This window comes from Salvelinus fontinalis, chromosome 7 (genome assembly GCF_029448725.1).
Source record: "Salvelinus fontinalis isolate EN_2023a chromosome 7, ASM2944872v1, whole genome shotgun sequence".
Lineage (NCBI taxonomy): Eukaryota > Metazoa > Chordata > Actinopteri > Salmoniformes > Salmonidae > Salvelinus > Salvelinus fontinalis.
The window spans coordinates 55,764,938-55,785,215 of NC_074671.1; the positions used below are offsets into that span (position 1 = coordinate 55,764,938).

Consider the following 20,278-nt stretch of genomic DNA (forward strand, 5'->3'; position numbering starts at 1 on the left):
TCTCATCATGTAGGATAGGGACCTGTTTAGCTCCACATTAATATATTTCTATCTGCAAATGTGTAGGTTTTGAATGTTTCACCTGACTGAATACACTTGAAAATGGGTGAAGAAAATGAGCACCTCAGTTCAAGTAGAACCTCCTTAATTTCTAAATGTTTTGTCCTGTTTTGTGCCTTCTGAACGCGACCCTGGACACTCTCCTATGCCTGTCACCTACTCCGTTGGTTATGCATGTTCCTATGGTCGTAGCACTACGTAAGTGTACATACCGTCTTTAGCTGTAGTGCGTAACGTTCTGTTTGTTGTTTTCTAGAATAGAGGTTGTCTTTGAGAAGAACACATGTAAATGTTTACAATCTAAATATGGAATTGTTCTGTCAAATCGTAATTGTAAAATGTAAAATGTTCTTAAATGTCACGTTAAGTGAAGCACAGAATGTCACGATAAACACTCACTGAATTTCATCATGAATCACAACCACCTACAGCCTTCTGCCTTTAATACACCTACTGTTCTATCATGCCCTGTAAGTATTTGTATTGCCTGTTGTATAAATAATGTATCATATTGCCTATTATATAATTAAATCATCAATCCAATAATTTCAAAATACATGTTCAATATAATTTATAAGAAAATCAACTTTACTGGAGAGACTGTCGTGCTGTTCTGTTTCTCAACTGCCAGTGTCATGTCAGCATAGATCTATTCTACTGTAACGATGACTGGGATGAGCACATAACCGATGGGATGCGCTTACCAACGTCAGTCCACACCACCCACCAGAGGGCGCCACACACCCATCTAGCTCTGTCTGTCTGTCTGCATTTACGTACTTAAATCGTATGACTGATTGATTGATTGGCTGATTAACGTGAGAGGAGGAGCAGGCTCTAGTGTAAAATACATTATGTACCATGTAGCTGTATACGCCACCTCTGCTCAGGCACCTAGTGGGAGCTATGGGGTTAATGTAAAATCCTTCCGCTACTTCCTTATCGCTGTCATGCGATGTCATGCTTCTCTCTCTTTTGAGAAATGCCTGAATAATTTGATGCGGTTGGAGAAAAACGGCAAGTTATGCGTGCACACTTTTGATTTTGAATTGGTCTACTTTATTTTTCTACCTTGTTTTGTTTCTTCATATTAGAACTTGACATTCTGCTGTGGTGGAATGTCTGTGCTGTATGGAGTAAACCCCGTGACTAAGTAAATATATAATTTCTTCAAACACACAGAGCACTGCATTTTGAGATAAAATGGATGAAACAAGACGACGAGCTGTTAAAATAGTTATTCAGATAACTTGCCAACTTCTATGGGTAAGATCTTACAGCGCTAAGCAAATCCGATACACCGCTGACCATAATGTGCTTCTGCTTTGTACGTCCTGTAAAACTGTTTAAGCTAACGTACGTCAAGGAATGGCAAATCACTTATAAATATTGTAATATTTATTTAACTTCAGCCTATTGCATATTTCTATGCACTTTTGATATGTATTGTTCATTTTGTCCACTGAAAAACTATAATGTATCTCATTAAAAGAGAACGTGCTGTGCATTATCTAGCCAACAGCTTAGAATGTGTCATGAAGTGTTTCCATCACTCTTTGTCTCGCTTCTATTCACTCTTGCTACATGTTTACAGATTAATTGCCTAGATGCTGTTGAATCCACATGACTAACTGAAAGTGTGTGTGTGTAATTCCGTGAGAACTAAGGAAGCCTCAGAGCTAGTGGGACTTTATAGTGGGACATTATTTTACAAGAGCACACACATACATATTTTCAGAAAGATATACATTAAGATTTTTTCTGAATTAGTTATTTCTACATTGCACTGTCACAATAATTATTTACTACTGAATGATATGATAAACACTCCCTCCCTCCCTTCATCTCTAGCTGGCAGGTCTGATGGTAGGTCTGAGTGGTATGTACCTGTTGTTGAACTACAGACACAATGGCCTCTTCTTTGCCCACACATACATCATCCTCCCAGCATGCCTAGCTCTGGTCAGCGCTACTCTCCTATTGGCCAGCGGAGGACTGGGCATCTGGGTGTCCCTCAGAAAGTCAGCCTTGCTACAGGGTGTGGTGAGTTTTTGTGTGTACTTGCGTGTGTCTGAATATAATAAAATGTGTGTATTTTTGCTTTTCATAGCTCTCATGCTATGCGTCCTCTACAGTTTGGGATACAGCTTATCACCTTATCTGTTGTCATGGCCATTTCAGTTTGTCTATCTGCTGGTCATGGTTTTCTGCCTGGAGGCAACTGCTGCTGCACTGGCCTATGTCAACGCAGGAAAGGTACTTAGATATATATGGTGTTACAAAACTACCAAACGAGCACACATCCCCATATTTGACATTCTACACTGAGTGTACAAAACAATGACACCTCCTCTTTCCATGACATGGCTTTCACCTGGTTAGTCTATGATCCCTTATTGATGTCACTTGTTAAATCCACTTCAATTAGTGTAGATGAAGGGGGGAGACAGTTAAAAGAAGACTTTTTAATCCTTGATACAATTGAGACATGGCTTGTGTAGGTGTGCCATTCAGAGGGTGAATGGGTTTGACAGAATATCTAAGTGCCTTTGAATGGGGTATGGTAGTAGGTGTCAGGCGCACCGGTTTGTGTCAAGAATTGCAACGCTGCTGTTTTTCACACCAGCTTCCCGTGTGTATCAATGGTCCACCACCCAAAGGACATCCAGCCAACTTGTGGGAATCATTGGAGTCAACATGGGCCAGCATCCCTGTGGAACTCTTTCGACACCTTGTGGAGTCCATGCCCCGAGTAATGAAGGCTGTTCTGAGGGCAAAAGTGCGGGGTACAACTCAAAATTAGGAAGGTGTCCTTAATGTTTTGTACACTCACTGTATGTTATACTTATGATAAATAACATGATGTGACTGACCTGCTTTCAGGTGGATTCTGAGCTGGCTCCCTTCAGTAGTGTTTTTCAAAGATACACAGGAAGAAGTCAGGACCCATACTCTGATGCTGTGGACGCCACACAGAAAGAGGTGTGTGGGGGGTGGGGTGGGGGGGGGTGAATCTGAACTGATCTAATGACTATCTGCGATGTGAATCCTCTCCAGTTACAGTGCTGTGGAATCTATGACTACCGTGACTGGTTGGCCACGCCCTGGTTTAACCCCCCCCCCCCCCCCCCCCCCCAGTCCTGGCACTGTGGTGATCCAAAAGTATGTTCATACATACACACACACCTGGGCAGTATTTAATTCCAGAGAGATGTCACTCCCCTTACCCAGTTGTGTGTGTATCCTCCCCCTCAGGGCTGCCAGGTGAAGCTGGAGGAGGCCTTGCTTTTTGTTCTGCATCTCATCATCTGGTCATCTCTGGCAGTGGCGCTAGTGGAGGTGGGAACCACTAGAGGGCACTGTGGGGTATAGTGGAACAACATAAGGGTCATGTAGCAGAACATTTTACAACAGAAAATAAAAATGGTGTTTCTTATTTGACAAGATCAGGTAAAGTAGTGCCTGGTGTAACCATACTACTCTCTCACTCTCTCACTCTCTCACTCTCTCACTCTCTCACTCTCTCACTCTCTCACTCTCTCACTCTCTCACTCTCTCACTCTCTCACTCTCTCACTCTCTCACTCTCTCACTCTCTCACTCTCTCTCTCTCTCTCTCTCTCTCTCTCTCTCAGACTGTAGGGTTTGTGAGTGTGGCTCAGCTGATGAGGGACCAGCCTCTGTTGGAGTATGGAATACTAGACAGGGAGTGGGCCTGAACCAGAGTGGCAGAAAGTATTCTGGACTGAGAATCTGTTTTAGATATACTATGTCCTGGAACTTGGTAAAGTTCATGATGCTGTGGACCTTAAAGGCCCTGTACAGTCAAAAATGTGATTTCCCCCCCCCAGTGTTTTATATAATAATTCCACACTGAAGTTGGAAGAATACTATGAAATTGTGAAAATGCTGATAATGCCCTTTTAGTGTAAGAGCTGTTTGAAAAGACTGCTCTCTAGGTGTGTGGGTGGGGGGTTATAGTTGTCTGGGCAGCTCCAGAGCCCCTAGGGTACCATTACAGGTAATTGACGTAATCATCGCCGATCTTGTTGGTGAAACTGCTTTAAAAGAGTGATTATCTTGCTTTCACTAAACTAATGTATACACATCCGTGAAGGGAGGAAGGAAGCTGTACTCTAAAAGTGTTAAGTGTCCTACACTTCTGCATACACTTCCTTCGTTTCATAAGGATCAACTGGAATATGTAATGGCCACAATGTTTTGGTTGGTCTGTTTTGTTTTTGTTCACTGATGTAGATGCATGCTTGTTAAAGAAACCACTCCATCAAAAAAAATGGTCAACATGTCACATGTCCTGCAGATGACATATTAAGGACATTTTTACACTACCCTGCACGGCTTTTGAGTAATTGACTGGTTGAAACTATGTTGTGTGGCTATTGTTTGATTGTAACTTACCAGTATGTAGCTGGGTGATTCTGCAATTTAGGGCACTTTGGCCCTGCAAGCTTTCAGAAATAAAAAGTTATTGAAACACCATTTTACTAGTATTATAATTGTCTTTGATTTGTCTAGGAATGTATATATTTTTCTCATACAGCCACAGACACATTTTATTTCCATCACGTCATTAAACATCAATTTTAGTTAAATGAATTATTTCATTTTTAACACATTTCTTATACATTTGTATATTAACTTGTGATTTAAGGTTTTCCTAATATTAATAATTCAACACAACGCCTGAATTTATAGACTTGCCTTTGTGACAGCTGAAAAAGATAATAAAAAATAAGATTTTTCCACCAAACCTTTCTTTTTTAGATTGTGATCATTTCCCTATATAAAACAAATCAATATAAGTTATACATAATATACTAATGTACCTAAAATATATGGGTGTGGGGGGAATGACAAGGTGTGGTGGACATCTATTAAAAAAAAAACACGGATAAAACAATATTTTATTGCAAACATTTTGAATAACAACCATTGTTAAACATTTTATAAGACAGTAACATTCCAAAAGTAGCCGATGGGCATAATTCAAGGAAGTAGGCCAGTGTTTTTGAAAGATGGGCCCGGATAGCAAAGGGGTCATCTGCACAGAAGAGCTCAGTGAGCAAAGTGAAACTATCATTTGTGTATATTTCTAATCGACCTGGCCCGGGTATCCTGGAAGGATATTGACCTCATCCCGTCAGTAGAGGATGCCTGGTTGCTCTTTAAAAGTGTTTTCCTCACCATCTTAAATAAGCATGCCCTATTCAAAAAATGTAGAACTAAGAACAGATTTAGCCCTTGGTTCACCCCAGACTTGACTGGCCTTGACCAGCACAAAAATATCCTGTGGCGTTCTGCATTAGCATCGAAAAGCGATGTGTGGTATGCAACTTTTCAGGGAAGTCCGGAACCAATATACACAGTCAGTTAGGAAAGCTAAGGCTAGCTTTTTCAAACAAATGTGCATCCTGTAGCACTAATTCCAAAAGGTTTTTGGACACTAAAGTCCATAGAGAATAAGAGCTCCTCCTCCCAGCTGCCCACTGCACTGAGGCTAGGAAACATTACTAAAGAATCTGCACTTTATAGTACTCTCTCACCCTCCCCTCCAAAATATTATCTCCTCTCTCTGTCTCAACAACCAAGGTTGTTTTTTTTTATCAGAGGAGTGCAACATCAGCAATGCTGCAGATAAAAATGTAAAACACAGAACAGAAACAACTCTCTTATCCACGATAATCGAGAATTTCAATAAGCATTTTTCTACGACTGCCCATGCTTTCCACCTGGCCACCTCTACCCTGGCCAACAGCTCTGCACTCCCTGCAAAAACGTTCACTTGCCTAAGCCCCCCCCCTCCCCACTTCTCCTTCACCCAAATCCAGACAGCTGACGTTCTGAAAGAGCTGCAAAATCTGGATTCTTACAAATCAGCCGGGCTAGACAATCTGGACCCTCTCTTTCTAAAATTATCAGCCGAAATTGTTGCAACCCCTATTACTAGCCTGTTCAACCTGTCTTTCGTATCGTCTGAGATCCCCATAGATTGGAAAGCTGCTGCGGTCATCCCACTCTTCAAAGGGGGAGACACTCTAGACCCAAACTGTTATAGACCTATATCCATCCTGCCTTGCCTTTCTAAAATCTTCGAAAGCCAAGTTAACATACAGATCACCGACCATTTTGAATCCCACCGTACCTTCTCCACTATGCAATCTGGTTTCCCGAGCTGGTCATGGGTGCACCTCAGCCACGCTCAAGGTCCTAAACGACATCATAACCGCCATCGATAAAAGACAGTACTGTGCCGCCGTCTTCATCGACCTGGCCAAGGCTTTCGACTCTGTCAATCACCGCATTCTTATCGGCAGACTCAATAGCATTGGTTTCTCTAATGACTGCCTCGCCTGGTTCACCAAATACTTCTCAGAGTTCAGTGTGTCAAATCGGAGGGCCTGTTGTCCGGACCTCTGGCGGTCTCTATGGGGGTGCCACAGGGTTCAATTCTCGGCCGACTCTTTTTTCTGTATATATCAATGATGTCGCTCTTGCTGCTGGTGATTCTCTGATCCACCTCTACGCAAACGACACCATTCTGTATGCATCTGGCCCTTCTTTGGACACTGTGTTAACTAACCTCCAGACAAGCTTCAATGCCATACAACACTCCTTCCATGGCCTCCAACTGCCTTTAAATTGCTAGTAAAACTAAAGGTATGCTCTTCAACCGATTGCTGCCCGCCTAGCATCACTACTCTGGACGGTTCTGACTTAGAATATGTGGACAACTACAAATACCTAGGTGTCTGGTTAGACTGTAAACTCTCCTTCCAGACTCACATGAAGAATCTCCAATCCCAAATTAAATCTAGAAACGGCTTCCTATTTCAAAGCCTCCTTCCCTCATGCTGCCAAACATCCCCTTGTAAAACTGACTATCCTACCGATCCTTGACTTCGGCGATGTCATTTACAAAATAGCCTCCAACACTCTACTCAGCAAATTGGATGTGGTCTATCACAGTGCCATCCATTTTGTCACCAAAGCCCCATATACTACCCACCACTGCAACCTGTATACTCTCGTTGGCTGGCCCTCGCTACATATTCGTCGCCAAACCCACTGGCTCCAGGTCATCTATAAGTCTTTGCTAGGTAAAGCCCCGCCTTATCTCAGCTCACTGGTCACCATAGCAGCACCCACTCGTAGCACGCGCTCCAGCAGGTATATTTCACTGGTCACCCCCAAAGCCAACTCCTCCTTTGGCTGCATTTCCTTCCAGTTCTCTGCTGCCAATGACTGAAACGAATTGCAAAAATCACTGAAGCTGGAGACTTATATCTCCCTCTAACTTTAAGCATCAGCTGTCAGAGCAGCTTACCGATCCCTGTACCTGTACACAGCCCATCTGTAAATAGCACACCCAACTACCTCATCCCCATATTATTATTATTTTTTGCTCTTTTGCACCCCAGTATCTCTACTTGCACATCATCATCTGCACATCTATCATTCCAGTGTTAATGCTAAATTGTAATTATTTTCTCTGTCCTATTTATTGCATTACCTCCCTAATTCTTACTACATTTGCACACACTGTACATAGACTTATCTATTGTTATTGCCTGTACGTTTGTTTATCCAATGTGTAACTCTGTGTTGTTGTTTTTGTCGCACTGCTTTGCAGGTTGCAGTTGTAAATGAGAACTTGTTCTCAACTAGCCTACCTTGTTAAATAAAGGTGAAATAAAATAATAAATCCAACACAGGTGTGGAGAGTCACCTACTTGTGAGAATCGCCAAAGTGAATTGCCTGGATTTCACTGGTGTATTTACACAGGTAGTTCTCTGCAAAGACTCAATGAGGTTCTCAATGTTGCTGCAGCTGATCACTCTTTGATACTGTAGTTTGTCCGTGTAACAGTAGAACTTTACGTCGTCCCCTCGCCCCGACACGGGCGCGAACCAGGGACCCTCTGCACACATCAACAACTGACACCCACGAAGCGTCGTTACCCATCGCTCCACAAAAGCCGCGGCCCTTGCAGAGCAAGGGGCAACCCTACCTAATGTCTCAGAGCAAGTGACGTAACTGATTGAAATGCTACTAGCGCGTACCCGCTAACTAGCTAGCCATTTCACATCCGTTACACTCACCCCCCTTTCAACCTCCTCCTTTTCCGCAGCAACCAGTGATCCGGGTCACGGCACCAATGTAACAGTATAACTTTACGTCGTCCCCTCGCCCCGACACGGGCGCGAACCAGGGACCCTCTGCACACATCAACAACTGACACCCACGAAGCGTCGTTACCCATCGCTCCACAAAAGCCGCGGCCCTTGCAGAGCAAGGGGCAACCCTACTTAATGTCTCAGAGCAAGTGACGTAACTGATTGAAATGCTACTAGCGCGTACCCGCTAACTAGCTAGCCATTTCACATCCGTTACACTCGCCATGAACTGGAGGTTGGCGTGGGTTTTGCAGAGACGTGTCCCTATCCTGGACTGTTGGCTTAATAACCCAAAAAGTAACATATTTTGAAGAATTCCTAGTAGGACATTTTAATCTCTGAATATTCCCTCTTCAACTTCTGATTAAGGATCTGATTTGTGCCATTCAAGGAATGCCTTGTGCTTTTTTTTCTTGTTCCTCTTTAGTTTGTCCTTTTCCCCTGTTGTTGCTCTACACTCTTAAAAGAAAAGGTTCTTGGAGTATCCTTTAGGGGTTCTTCAAATTGAAACTGTGGGGGAACCCCTATAAGCTCTTTGAAGAACCCTTTGAAAGGGTTCATCAAAGAACCCCTCTTAATGGATCCTCTAAGAGCCTTTTGAAGAACAATTGGGGTTCATTTTTGAACTACCTCCCCTATTATTATTATTAGTAATAATACACAACAATAACACAATATTTTAGTAGTCAGTGATTATAAAAAATTATGCCACAAATTAAAGAAATGATAGCCTGTTTGGAAATGACTGACAATAAAAATATATTCTCTACACAAACAATATTTACATCACATTTGGAACAACTGTCTGCTGCAGCCATGTGCTTCAGTGTCACGATAAGTTTCCATGGTAACTAAATTAACATTCTCACCACTACCAAAGGACAGGTATATTTTGTATAAAAAAAACAATATAAAGGGCATACTCACTAAATATTGATATAGATTTTATTTTATTGACTCTTTCTCTAGTAGATAACATGATATAATGTGTAATTATTAACGTGTTCTCATAGAAAAACATAGTAGAAGCTCAAAAGTCTGCGTCAGGGACATGGACAAAACAGTGAAATTGAGGTTTAAAATGCATCTGAAAAGTTGCTAAAATACTTGATAGAGAGGTGTTCAAAATATCTGGGGTGATTGTACTGTGAACTTAACATATATATAAAACATATTTTAAAATAAAATACCCAAAATTGACCCCGAGGACATAGTTGCAGAAGTTGCAGAATCACCCTGGTATGTACCCACATCTGTAATTGGCAAGGGCAGTAACAAATCATTTGCAGAGGTGGGCGTGGAACTGCTTTCGTCAACGGTCCTCTTGGTTTTGGTGCCTGCGAGAAGGAGCTGCCAGCTAACGTTAGCTAGCTAAAAAAAACGGAACGATTGACAGACAAGAACAGCGAAAGCACCAACAACAAAAAGCTGGTAAGTTAGCAATATGGTTGTCGAACTAGCTATGTTGTAGTAATCCAGTTGTTGATTTACCATTTCGCTCTGCTACAACAAAGCCGAATGCCAGCAATGCGGGTTTGGAGGCCCCACCAGTGTCAGATAGCTAACCACAGAATGATATTTGAGCAAATTTTTGCCAATTTGGCTAATCTAGCTAGGTGGCTAACAAGGCCCTAAACAAGGTGTCGGAGTTTTAGGTGGGAGAGAGGGACCGCATTCAACACATGCTCGCGAAAATAAGGGAACGGTTGGCATAGGGCATAGTTAACGTTTTCCTGCAGCAATGTGTTCGCTAACGTTAATTAGCAGGGCAATGTCCATTTGCTTTGCGTCAGCAAATGTTTTTTTTCTTCCTTTTGCATTTAGGAAACTAGCTGCTGCTAGCTAGTTATTAACTAGCCAGCTAGTAAGCAACCAAAGTGTTCACGCGCCCTGGTGTAAATAGTTGCTAGATATTTATATAACTCGCTAGGCACTAACGTTAGCTAGCTCACACAAACTAGTAACTAACGTTGCGGTTGGAATGTTTTGCTCTTATTTGTCTACCGTAGTGCTCGATGAGGCAACGTTAGCCACAAACAGGCCAAATCTAGCTACAGTAGTTGGCTAATACGTTAGTTCGCCAACGTGCTAGCTAGCTACTGTGTACAGTCTGGTTGCTAACTAAACATGCCACAAATCATAAGTCATCAAGATAATAGTCGTAATAACCTAGTGGTCGTAAACTAGTTAGCCACTCAGGGACTAACAAAATAATGCTCTGCTCTTCTTCACAGGTGCGTCAGAAGGGGGAGGCCCAATTTACCGTTTCGTTTTTGTTTAGCTCATTATTAATTTTGTTTGAAAACAAACCCTACCCCTATTATTTTTTTAATTGTCCCATATACATTATTTTGTTTGTGATACCTCCTCCAGCTTTGGGAGCAGTGAGGGGTCTTCATGGCTGTTCGAAGAGGCCACATCAGGTACCTAAAAGTGAGTATGAATTTTCCCATTAGAGGAGGATCTAGATCAGTCCTAAAGTAATTATATTGTAACAATTGTAATCTAGTTAGCTAACTATTTAATCAGATTGCATTAATATGTTGTGTGTTGGCCCATGGTTTTCGAATGTATTGATAAACACTGGGGATTAAATATAACTCTATATACACTCCTACGCTTATTAACATACTGGTATAAATATTTATTATTGCTCGCAAGTAGAGAAAAAGGCATATAAATTATCCTCATAGTCAGACCCATCAGTATTGGTCATCATGTTTACTAGTGAAATACAGGAGTTTCATTCATCCAAGGGCCTGCTGGATGGCTAACTGTCTTACCCCACAGAATACACAATCAGATCGCCCCTCCGAATGAATGGAGCTCTGTCAGAACACAGCACTGAGGCCTGGTCAAGGGGGTGCAATGTTCAGAACAGGGGTAGCAGCTAGCTAACCCTCTACCCACTGGGCAGGGGTTGCGTTAATCTGCATTTTCAAAACGCAGACCATTAAAAATCTGTTTTAAACCATTTCACCTGAGTTTTTTTATATTGAAAGTCGTTTTTTGTTGTTGCTTCAGTCGAGTGATTGGGGGGGTTGCAACTATAGTTTTGCTTAACAGAACACACGTTAGTGCAACACATTCTGCAGAAAATAGCTTCATTTTCATCAGATGACAACAGAAGTACAAGCCTATTTGGCTAGCAGTCACACAGGTACATTTTCTTACATATGAAAAAGCAAGGTATTTCTTTCAAAAACGTTACATGACCATCATATTTCTAATGTTTATCATAGAAAAGATGTAGTCGGGTACCTTTCCTAATGTTTTGCTTCAATTTAATTGAGCATTTACCATAAAATAGTGTTTTGCTTCAATTTAATTGAGCATTTACCATAAAATAGTTGCATTTTACTGGAGAAAATGAGCCTACACTGAGAAAAGTAGCTACACATCAGAGTGCTGTCTGCTGATTATAATGCCTGTCTGTGAATTCGCATCTGAGTGGAGAAGTGCAACTGAAGCCAAAAATGTGTCTGATACCGAGCAGGAATTACAATAAGCATTTTAGATTTGCTTTTGCAAAACGCAGCAAGATATTTCTTGTTTTTTATTTTCTGTGTGAAAAACGCAGAATTCTGGGTAAGCAGGCGTTTGCTCACAAGGCAGGTTCTAACATCCACAACGGTTGATTTCTACTAATCAACGCCGCAAAGCAGGGTTTGAGCAAAAGCCTTCACACCCAGTAGCTCTCCGGGAGGAAGGGTTGGTTACCCCTGGTTTAGAATTCTGTCAGACCACAACAAACAGGCTTGGTCAGTGGGATGAAGTGATTAGAACACTGCAGAAATAAGTGAAATGTGGTGGGGCTGACTGGGACTTTCTCCATTCTACACAACAGAATCATCTCAATGTTCTGTGACGTTTGTGGTCTCTGGATCTCAACCTCTTATCCCGGAGCAGTGTCGGGGCTGGCTGGGTATAGGCGTGTTTTAAAATAATGCCTGGTCCATGATTATATAGAGAGTAGCTGAGAGTAGAGTCTGGCTGTGAAAGTACTGCGGGTGATTCACTTGCGGGTAAGAGGAGCTGCTGTCATTGCTGCCATCCACCAAGGTGCTCCTAAATCTGGGGCATATTTAGGCTCTGTAGATTAGGATGCTATGTTTACAATGTTGCATGTAGAATTGTAAAAATGTTAGATTATTGTTTTCCTTTTTATGATTTAAAATCTGCATCCCGTTGATATTTCAGCCATGCTGGTTTACTTCCGAATGCCTGTTTTTCTCTTAACTGTGCCCCCCTCTCGCTCTCCCCTCCCTCCCCAGGAGGTGTATGACATGTCCAACGGCTACGAGGATCACATGGGAGGAGGAGATGAGGTGACGGATGCCAAGACCAACCTGATAGTCAACTACCTTCCCCAGAGCATGAGCCAGGACGAGCTACGCAGCCTCTTCAGCAGCATTGGCGAGGTGGAGTCCGCCAAGCTCATACGGGACAAAGTGGCAGGTACGGAACACCTTGTCCCACAATGCACTACAGGTGTGTGACCTCTGACCTTGGAGTAGAATGGCTGGAGGAGTTGGTCTGCTGCGTGTAGGGCTCACATTTACAGGGGTGTGTTCGGTGAACATTTTGCTATGTTGCGTCCTACTGAACACGACTCAGGGGTACCTTTAACAAACCGTGGTGACCCCCATAATTGTTGGAATATTACAAAGGGCACCTCCATAACATGTTTGTTCAAGCCAACCAGTCAGTGTGTAGAGTAACTAGTATATGGCCCTGTCTGCCTCTTGTAGGTATATGAGAACTGCTGATGAGACAGACATCTTTGACATGCTCACTAGTAACTTTGTGGTGAGATGTTTGTTGTATCTATGCAAACAGCTTCATGTCATATGTTCTGTTTAGGCCTAGGACTATGTCTCGCTGCAATTTGAACATTTGTCCTCCTAAACTTGATATTTGAAGTATTCCAAATAGTTGTTTTGTATAAGGCTGTTGGTGTAGATATTTACCCATGCTCTCGATTTGTCTGTGATGGGCTCGGCTTTCCTTATTCCAGGAAAGCAGTCCAGTTTTGTTGAAGCCTATTTCTTTGTTACTTGTTTTACGACTATAAACCATCAAAATAAAGAAAGTCGCACACTCCATGTGTAATCTCCCAGCAATGTAATGGGTATTTACCAACGTTTTGGCATCACTGCCTTCTTCAGGGCGCTGGAAACGTTGGTAAATACCCATTAAATTGCTGGGAGATTACACGTGGAGTGTGCAACTCTTAATTTGATAGTTTATTCGCCGTTTGTCAGTACCTCCACACACTTATTCTGGGTGTGCAACAGCTCATGTTTTTTATCTACTTGTTTTACGACCAGCATGCATTGTGTAGATTTGTTTTGTTTAATCATTTATTTGACCAGTGTGCCGATTTTTTTGAAACTATACAACGTTTTTTTATTTTATTTTATTGTTTTCCTTTTTTTTTCTCTAGGCCACAGTTTAGGGTACGGATTTGTTAACTATCTTACCCCTAGCGATGCAGAAAGAGCTATCAATACTCTGAATGGACTAAGGCTACAGTCTAAAACTATCAAGGTAACGTGCAATAAGGTGTTCCTACAGTACTGTGTCAACCCAACCATGTCATGTCATTTAAACTAGCCCATCTCTACTCAGGCTGACCGTCAAATCCACCCCTAGACGCTTCCTCCTAGACCCTCCTATGGATCTGAAAGGATTGTGTGGGTGTTAGCAATATGGTGTTATGTTAGCCTTTCTTTTCCCTTTGCTAATACCAACCCATTTCGTTTGATGGGCATGTAGTGCCTGTGTTTCAGGGTTGGATTTGGGAATCGGCGTTAGTATGGGTCTATATTAGACAGGACAAGACAACGTCTGATAGATCACTGGCCCCGCTTCTGACGGATGGAGTAGAGAAGTGCAACCGTATTTTCAGCCTTATTGAAGACTAAACTTTATTTACATTTCTTTATTCAGCACCACTACTTCAGGTAGACATTTTTACACGTTAATTTTATCATTTGAGTTTGGAACTTTTTAATTTGGTTTGGTACGAGAGAAAAAAAATCCCTTCTGAGAATGTTTTTCCCTCCGTTGATTTTGTTACTATAATTGTTGTTTATGTAATTTTGAACACTCGGAAAGTCCTACTTCGATACTTCCCACCACAGCTTACTACGGGAATAGTTTTTCTACGTAAAAGCCACATTGGTCAGTCAAGGCACCTTTTCACTATTTAATTTTCTAGTTTTGGAGACATTACTCATGATAAAACATTACTCATTATGAAAGTCAACTCACGTTTTTGTAAATTCAACACATAGGGCAATTACAAAACATTAATTCGCCAGGATTGCATAAAGATATACTAATATAATAAAAACAACCTTCAAACATCCACTTTTTATAAGTCATTTCTGGCTAGATATAATTCAGGGTTGTGTGTAATCCTCAGTAGTACAGCCTGATATTGTCAGTGGTGTTTAATGTGCTGCCCTCGTGTTGTTAGGTTTCATATGCGCGGCCGAGCTCTGACACCATTAAAGACGCCAACCTGTACATCAGTGGCCTGCCCAAGACCATGACCCAGAAAGACGTGGAGGACATGTTCGCTCGCTACGGACGCATCATCAACTCCCGGGTGCTGGTCGACCAGGCCTCGGGTAGGACCACACAGACACACACTCTAGAACCAGGCCTCGCTGTGTTCGTCTGTCTCTCAGCTGAACCTGTTCTGTTAATTTATTTTCCCAGGCCTGTCTCGGGGGGTGGCATTCATCCGGTTTGACAAGCGAGCAGAGGCCGAGGACGCCATCAAAGACCTGAACGGACAGAAACCCCCCGGATCTGCTGAGCCAATCACAGTGAAGTTTGCTGCCAGCCCCAACCAGGCCAAGAACACTCAGCTCATCTCTCAGCTCTACCACAACCAGGGACGACGCTTTGGAGGGCCAGTTCACCACCAGGCTCAGAGATTCAGGTAACACACACACACACACACACACACACACACACACACACACACACACACACACACACACACACACACACACACACACACACACACACACACACTGGAAGTGTTGTCCTCTCTCAGGTTCTCTAAAAGGAGTGTGGAGCACATCAGTGAAGAGAGACAGAGTGGTAACCCTAGCCCCCTCTGTCCTCCCCCAGGTTTTCTCCGATGTCTGTGGACCATATGAGCGGTATGTCTGGGGTGAGTGTGCCGGGGAACGCCACCTCTGGCTGGTGCATCTTCATCTACAACCTGGGCCAGGACGCCGACGAGGGCATCCTGTGGCAAATGTTCGGGCCCTTCGGCGCCGTCACCAACGTCAAGGTCATCCGCGACTTCAATACCAACAAGTGCAAAGGCTTTGGCTTTGTTACCATGACGAACTACGAGGAGGCGGCCATGGCGATCGGCAGCCTCAACGGTTACCGCCTCGGGGACAAGATCCTACAGGTGTCGTTCAAGACCAGCAAAGGCCACAAGTAGAGAGAAATAGTGGGGGTGATAGAGGGAGGAGAGAAACCTCACGCCAGGCTTCTAATATGGAGGGTAAATTGCCACAGTTTGACAAAACAAACTTGTTTTTAGCGTTATCTCACTAAGCCCATTCTCACTCTGCATCTTTACTAGTCTAACAGAGAGTCTAGGCTGAGTTTGATATTTCTCTTGTTTTTTTACTCATGATTTGGGATGTTCCAAACGCAGTTCTCAATGTCCATCCTGATATGGTGACCAATTTCACGATTCAAGACTAGATTGTTTTTCCTGTGAGACTAAACTAGTGTCACTATGTGCCATATGAATGGTAGGACCACGGTAGGGACTTGGAGAAGGATGCACCACATTCATGCGTCTCGTCTCCCACTGTAGGAGGAAGCATGCTGTCTTAGACGCTGGTTCCAGTGTAGCCTGTACCCTGTCAAGCCATCCACTGTCTCCAGCCATTCTAAAAGAAAAGCACTTTTTAAATCCTTAATGTATAATGTCAGCCGTTTTGACGTAAATCATACATTGGTCTTCTCTCACCCTGCAGAATCAGTTTTATACACACCAAGTTAGGTACTGAATGGTACCATTTACATAGCAGCGCGTGTGTCCTGTTTTTGGGGGTCTTTTAAAAGTTGAATCTCTGAGAGGCCATGTAAAAAGGTCTGGAGATTTTAAAGTAGGAAAGTGTTTAAGAAGGACCAAAGAAATGGAAGGATAAGCTCTAACTGCCCCAGGGCCCGTATTCAAATGCTGATCAAGGATCAGTTTGGCCTTGTCGATCCTAGACCAGCATTCAGTCCTCTGAGAAGCTTTTGTGAATAGGGAAGATGCTTACCGTTATTATTCATTTCCCCTCACCAGTAGTAGTTGGGACATCTGAACAACCGGTACGAAGGCTGAATCTAACAAAGTGGGGCAACACTGCTCTCTCTCATCCAGTTTGCTGTTTTTGTCTCTATCTTTTGATGTTTTTCTTGAATTTTCTTTCTGAGAGAGACTAACTTTTCTTTTTTCGTCGAAGCGTAGATTACTGATCGTAGAGTTGGAAGAGTTTTTATTTAATTTTTTATGCTCATCTCGAGCTAAAGAAGAATTTATGGCCTTTGTGATTTATTTTTGTTGGTATAGATTTGTTTTGATTTACTTTGCATATGCAATCATTAAATTTTATTTAGATTTGACTCAACATTTTGGTTTTGTTTCTTTTATTTCTTCAGATTTGGTTTGGGGTTTTTCTTTGGGGTTTTCTGTTTAGATTGTAGAAGCTACAGACACCAGACTGCTAATATGATGATACTACAGTATGACACTACTCATCGCACTCCCATTGAGATATTACAGGATGTTTGAATGGTCAACATAAGGTTTAGCTAGACTCCAAGATGGTCTGAAGGCCAAGAGGATGCAGTCTCCAGTATAAAACACCTCAGACTTTGGCCTTATTTTCATTCAAACTTATGTGTGAAACATGAGGCAGAGGGCTTTCAAGGTTTCAAAGATGGGAGTCCTCCAGTTGAGGTACTGAAACAGTCTTGTTCCATGTTAATACCATCTAGGAGTTACTGATGAACCCATAAGGAGTCTTCTAATACAGTTACTGCAGGAGGCAGTTTGTCACTTATGGACCTTCTTTGATCTGCCTTGCGGCCAACAAACACAGTCATCCTGAGAAACTGCCATTTTTTTTTTTTAAATGTGCAATAACCTAAGAGCTTGGGTAAAAAAAAGAAGCTAATCCCAGGCATATTCAAGTGACGTTTTTAGACTTAAAATAAGAGGACTGTAATCGGGAAGAAGACTGGCGGTTGGTTTGACATCAAGCGAATATTCCTACATCTGTTTTTAACATATCTTGGTTGTGCACTTTTCATCACCAAGGCCTTTTCTATGTAGGTTTGAGAATGTAATCTGTCGGAGAGAAATTAACTGACTACAGAAGCATCACAACACAGGATCCGACAACTGGCTTTAGTTAGTTTCCTGCTGCAGCAGATCTAGGAGCAGTTTACCCTTACACAGTCCTAACCTTCACCATAATGGGTGACACTTGTTTTAGAAAATTAGGGCCTTGTCTCCTGGACTTTCAATAGAGACTCCATTGAGCATGATTTTATGTCCAGAAGTAGGCTTCATCTGGGTTCTGGGAACAGCCTAGAAACCAGACTGTATAATTCTCTCTCTTCTAAAAGTATTGTGATCTCTTGTCTTCAGATCTGTAAAGCCTTACTAGTTTCCACATGTGGACAAAAATTACCGCTCCTGTCACAGGGATATCCTCTATGTAAGCCTCAAGTTAGTCACTATTGTTTTTAAGGAGAACATTGAAATATCTCACGGAACAGTCCTGATCAGAGTGCATGCAATATGTGGTGGGTCTTTAAAAAAATTATGGACCAGAAACGGTACTAGAGTGGTTATTCTGAACTGGAAACAGTACGAGAGAGTGGTTATTCTGAACTGGAAACGGTACTGGACAGAGTGGTTATTATGAAATGGCAACGTACTGGAGAGAGTGGTTATTCTGAACTGGAAACAGTACGAGAGAGTGGTTATTCTGAACTGGAAACGGTACTGGACAGAGTGGTTATTATGAAATGGCAACGTACTGGAGAGAGTGGTTATTCTGAACTGGAAACGGTACTGGACAGAGTGGTTATTATGAAATGGCAACGTACTGGAGAGAGTGGTTATTCTGAACTGGAAACAGCACTGGAGAGAGTGGTTATTCTGAACTGGAAACAGCACTGGAGAGAGTGGTTATTCTGAACTGGAAACAGCACTGGAGAGAGTGGTTATTCTGAACTGGAAACAGCACTGGAGAGAATGGTTATTCTGAACTGGAAACGGTACTGGACAGAGTGGTTATTATGAAATGGCAATGTACTGGAGAGAGTGGTTATTATGAACCGGAAACGGTACTGGAGAGAGTGGTTATTATGAACCGGAAACGGTACTAGAGAGAGTGGTTATTATGAACCGGGAACGGTACTAGAGAGAGTGGTTATTATGAACCGGAAACGGCACTGGAGAGAGTGGTTATTATGAACCGGAAACGGTACTAGAGAGAGTGGTTATTATGAACTGGAAACGGTACTAGAGAGAGTGGTTATTATGAACCAGAAACGGTACTGGAGAGAGTGGTTATTATGAACTGGAAACGGTACTGGAGAGAGTGGTTATTATGAACCGGAAACGGTACTGGAGAGAGTGGTTATTATGAACCGGAAACGGTACTGGAGAGAGTGGGTATTATGAACCGGAAACGGTACTGGAGAGAGTGGTTATTATGAACCGGAAACGGTACTGGAGAGAGTGGTTATTATGAACCGGAAACGGTTCACTTGCTTGACTTTGTTCTCATCCTTTTGATAATATTTTTCTATTGAGTTCTACTAATCAGCTCTTGCTTTGCTAGCTTCTCAGAGTGCTACTATGTTGAAATGCTAGTGAGGTTCCTGGAATAACTGAATTATGATTAACTGTTTTTAGCCTTAATGTATGTGGGAGAGATGGAAGAACGTGGCAACAGCAGTGGAGGCACAAAGATGTAATTTATTTGACTTGTATGTAGATTTACATGTTTGTAAATTCTTCGTGTTGGGAGTTTTTTTCCTTTTGACTTTTTTAATGGATTCATTTTGATTTCCTGTTTGGTTTTGGAGGAAGGCCTGTTCAGAACCTGTCTAACACACAATTACTTTGAATAAAATATCTGAACGCTTTATAAAGCTCAGCAGGATCATCCTTTTGGCTTATTGTGTGTACTGTGAGGAAGGGGTGGGGGAAAATGTTATGCTCAAATCATTACACTTCAAATTTGATTAGAAAATAACAATGTACAAGTATCTTGCATGTACACAAATACAAATAGTTTCTTCAAGATCCTAGGTGTTGGAAGATGTACATCACAGTGAAATCTACTGTAAATCTACCAAAAGACATTGAAATATCAGTTATCCATTCTGTATTTGTTATAATTCAGTTGACAGAGGTAGCGATGAGAGGTTTTACCCATAGTCACTGACTATATTTCAGCTCATTTTCAGTACAAAGTCCTGTCAATTTCAGCACTTTCAAGGTTGCAACATTCTCAGCAACGGTGACTGGTTATTGAGAACATTTTAAGGCAACTCCAAAACCTGACTGCAAAATAAAAATGAAAAATGTGCAAATGCAACATTTAAGTCTACACCATATTTAAAAAAATATATATATTACTAAATAAACAATATTCACACTCACAGTTGTGTGTTAAACTACCATTATATATCTCTACAATCCTCAAACTCAACTCTGGACCTCGAAGTTAGTTCCACTGCATTTTCTTCGTTGTTCCCCTCTAATCAGGGACTGATTTAGACTTGGGACACCAGGTGGGTGTAATTAATTAGCAGGTAGAACAGAAAACCAACTGGCTCTGGACCTCATAGGGTAAGAGTTGAATACTCCTGTCCTAAAACATTGTGAAAGTGCTTGTCATCTATCTTTACAGTCCCCAGTACATTGAACCAAAATGGTGTCCATAATGCCACCTGGTTGCCTAAAA

At 42.1% G+C, this 20,278-nt stretch overlaps 3 protein-coding genes across 10 annotated transcripts in view; all 3 read left to right on the forward strand.

The window, feature by feature from the left end:
* Positions 1–614, forward strand: part of LOC129859782 (phospholipase D1-like) — a 22,177-nt gene extending 21,563 nt beyond the window's left edge. For all 3 annotated transcript variants that reach the window (XM_055929895.1, XM_055929893.1, XM_055929892.1), the window contains one exon: positions 1–614. This exon is cut by the window's left edge and continues 789 nt beyond it. The gene's annotated coding sequence lies outside the window, so the exon portion shown is untranslated.
* A 99-nt stretch (positions 615–713) lies between these two features.
* On the forward strand, positions 714–4,559 carry LOC129859783 (tetraspanin-3-like). Of its 3 annotated transcripts, XM_055929896.1 has the most exons (6): positions 714–1,326; positions 1,912–2,103; positions 2,242–2,316; positions 2,944–3,042; positions 3,316–3,399; positions 3,695–4,559. In XM_055929896.1, the coding sequence occupies exons 1-6, from the start codon at positions 1,264–1,266 to the stop codon at positions 3,776–3,778; spliced, it is 597 nt and encodes a 198-aa protein (XP_055785871.1). In that variant the 5' UTR covers positions 714–1,263; the 3' UTR covers positions 3,779–4,559. The 3 variants fall into 3 exon arrangements, with proteins under 3 accessions (XP_055785871.1, XP_055785873.1, XP_055785872.1); XM_055929898.1 differs by lacking the exon at positions 2,242–2,316; XM_055929897.1 differs by lacking the exons at positions 3,316–3,399; positions 3,695–4,559 and adding an exon at positions 3,118–3,302.
* Positions 4,560–9,548: 4,989 nt separating this feature from the next.
* LOC129859784 (ELAV-like protein 1) lies at positions 9,549–19,471 on the forward strand. Of its 4 annotated transcripts, none has more exons than XM_055929899.1 (7): positions 9,549–9,686; positions 10,490–10,688; positions 12,530–12,713; positions 13,702–13,805; positions 14,740–14,893; positions 14,985–15,210; positions 15,405–19,471. In XM_055929899.1, the coding sequence occupies exons 2-7, from the start codon at positions 10,653–10,655 to the stop codon at positions 15,727–15,729; spliced, it is 1,029 nt and encodes a 342-aa protein (XP_055785874.1). In that variant the 5' UTR covers positions 9,549–9,686; positions 10,490–10,652; the 3' UTR covers positions 15,730–19,471. The 4 variants fall into 4 exon arrangements, with proteins under 4 accessions (XP_055785874.1, XP_055785875.1, XP_055785876.1 ...); XM_055929900.1 differs by having other exon boundaries at positions 10,629–10,688; XM_055929901.1 differs by lacking the exon at positions 9,549–9,686 and adding an exon at positions 9,743–10,489 and having other exon boundaries at positions 10,629–10,688.
* Positions 19,472–20,278: the final 807 nt, after the last annotated feature.